This window comes from Sinocyclocheilus rhinocerous, unplaced genomic scaffold (assembly GCF_001515625.1).
Source record: "Sinocyclocheilus rhinocerous isolate Xijiao unplaced genomic scaffold, SAMN03320098_v1.1 scaffold1399, whole genome shotgun sequence".
Taxonomy (NCBI): Eukaryota; Metazoa; Chordata; class Actinopteri; order Cypriniformes; family Cyprinidae; genus Sinocyclocheilus; species Sinocyclocheilus rhinocerous.
This window is the reverse complement of record NW_015634038.1, coordinates 251366-253536: the sequence shown is the minus strand read 5'-3', so window position 1 is coordinate 253536 and position 2171 is coordinate 251366. Positions and strand designations below refer to the sequence as shown.

The 2171-nt window shown below is 39.2% G+C and overlaps 1 protein-coding gene across 1 annotated transcript in view; it reads left to right on the top strand.

Annotated features, from left to right (window-relative positions):
- Positions 1-903, top strand: part of LOC107745305 (probable E3 ubiquitin-protein ligase HECTD4) — an 87770-nt gene extending 86867 nt beyond the window's left edge. The window contains exons 68-70 of the mRNA XM_016559164.1: positions 38-169; positions 436-630; positions 754-903. Of these exons, the coding sequence (XP_016414650.1) occupies positions 38-169; positions 436-630; positions 754-903 (477 nt within the window). The remainder of the gene's footprint in view (positions 1-37; positions 170-435; positions 631-753) is intronic.
- The last annotated feature ends 1268 nt before the right edge of the window (positions 904-2171 follow it).

Genomic DNA, 2171 nt, shown 5'->3' with positions numbered 1-2171 from the left:
TGCTGAGTGTCCTGCGGTGTGTTTCCTGTGTGCGCAGGAAGTGATGTCAGACCTGGAGGAGAGTAAGTATCAGAACGCTGAGCTGCGTCTGTCCATTTACGGACGATCCATGGATGAGTGGGACAAACTAGCGCTGTGGGCCGTCTCTCACTCCATCTACTCCGACAACGTGCGCTGGCTCGTGCAGATCCCACGAACACACAGACAGACAGACACACACACACAGACACACACACACACAGACAAACACACACACACAGAGACAAACACACACTCACACAGACACACTAACACAGACACACACACACAATTAAATTTTTATTAAGTTTAGCATTAGAAGGTCTTAAAATTCATTCCGTCAAACCTGTAAATACCCTGAAAGCAGAATGGGATAGTTTTAGTGATTCTGACTGAGTCTGATTTTTTTGTATTTAGCTGCGTGTCCTCATGACCGTCTCTCTCACAGCGGTTGTGCAGAAGGTGAACGGTCTGATTGAGAAGGGAGAGTGCGGACGCTTGTTTGCTGTGGTTCATTTCGCCAGCCGTCAGTGGAAAGTGACCAATGAAGACCTGATCCTCATCGAAAACCACATTGATGCAGCGTGTGGCGACAGCATAAGAATGGAGAAGGTTTTCTCATCTACATTTAAACACTGAATTCAGATACTCATACAGATTTACATTGATTACTGTACAGCTCATCGGACTGGAGATGCAAAGATTCAAGGCTGTGATTTTTCCGTATAAATACAGATTTCCGTATTTTCTGACCTAGATGTGATGATCCGTGTAAATTTTTTGGGTGGGGATGTGAACGTCGTCATTGTGGATTTGGGATGGTTTTGGGATGTGAACGTCGTCATCGTCATCCAAACCTCCAGCTGGGTCCTTAAACAATTTTAAGGCCGTTCCACGATTGAATGGCTTGAAACAATACAAATGGTTGACATGACTGACGTTTATAAAGGTCCTTACACACTGAGTCCGAAATTTTGAACTTATACAGTGCTTTGTGCAGCGAGAAGAAGTGGATCGACTTGTCAGACGCCATTCTGGATTTTGGCGTTCGCTTGTACGGTGGCTCTGAATTGTCAAAACGCCTCTCAAAATGCTTGCTATGGATGAGAAAAAAAGTAATTTTTTTTATGACGGACGAAAGTTTCGGAGGCAGTGTTGTAAACGTGATTAACACGTGAGATCGTATTAACTTTTTTAACGTGCGAAAATTTCGGACTCTGTGTGCGAAGACCTTAAGTCATGTTGGATCTGCTAAGGCTCAACTAAATACGTAAATGTACTTAAACTGCAAAACACTGCATTTTCAAATACTATTATTACATGCGGTTTAATGCCGACAGCACGGCATGAGTGCGGCCTTCCTTCTTTCCTTCTTTTTTGTCTTTGACTGATCACATTCCTGAAGATTATTCCAGTTACTTGTCATTCATTATTTGGCTGATACTGAGAAATAATTTAAAAAATATTGTGCGTAAGAAGTTAATATGCAAAGTAAGGTAAATGCAAAAAAGGGCATTTTACAAGGTAGGCAACAAATGCAAGTTCTCCATGACATTACTCATAAACTTAGTAAATGCATGTTTTGTTTCCTAAATTTTGTTAGTTTAGGTACCTTCTTTTTGCATTCAACACAGAATATAATATGTGTGTAGTAATCAAAGTTTTCATGCTAACGCTTTTTTGCAGGTGTTGTTGGTTGGAGGAAATGATTTCACTCTTATTGGAAAACCACTTCTTGGGTAAGATGCAAATGCAGTTCTAGTTTCACAAGTTTGAAACTTATATGAGGTTAATACAGGCATAATCTAAGAAAAAATGAAAGATATAAGATTAACACATGTAAATGTTTTGACCTCAGTTTGTAAAAAAAATATATATATATTTGGTGGTGGAGAGTTTTCCACCATCTGCATACCCAGAGTGCATTATTTAATGGAAAATAAAACAGTAGTTTAAATGCTCTGCATTTCCTTGAAAAACAAACCTAAAATGTGTGCAGAAATACACTTATAATAAATGTCTGAAGAGAATTGTTGTATTGTTAATTGAAAGAAAGTTTTATTGTAAGTACAGTGCTGTGAAATGTTGCTTTGCTCCCATGTGGTTTGAGTTTGTACACATTTTAGACATTATTCATGGTCTGATGTGATTGT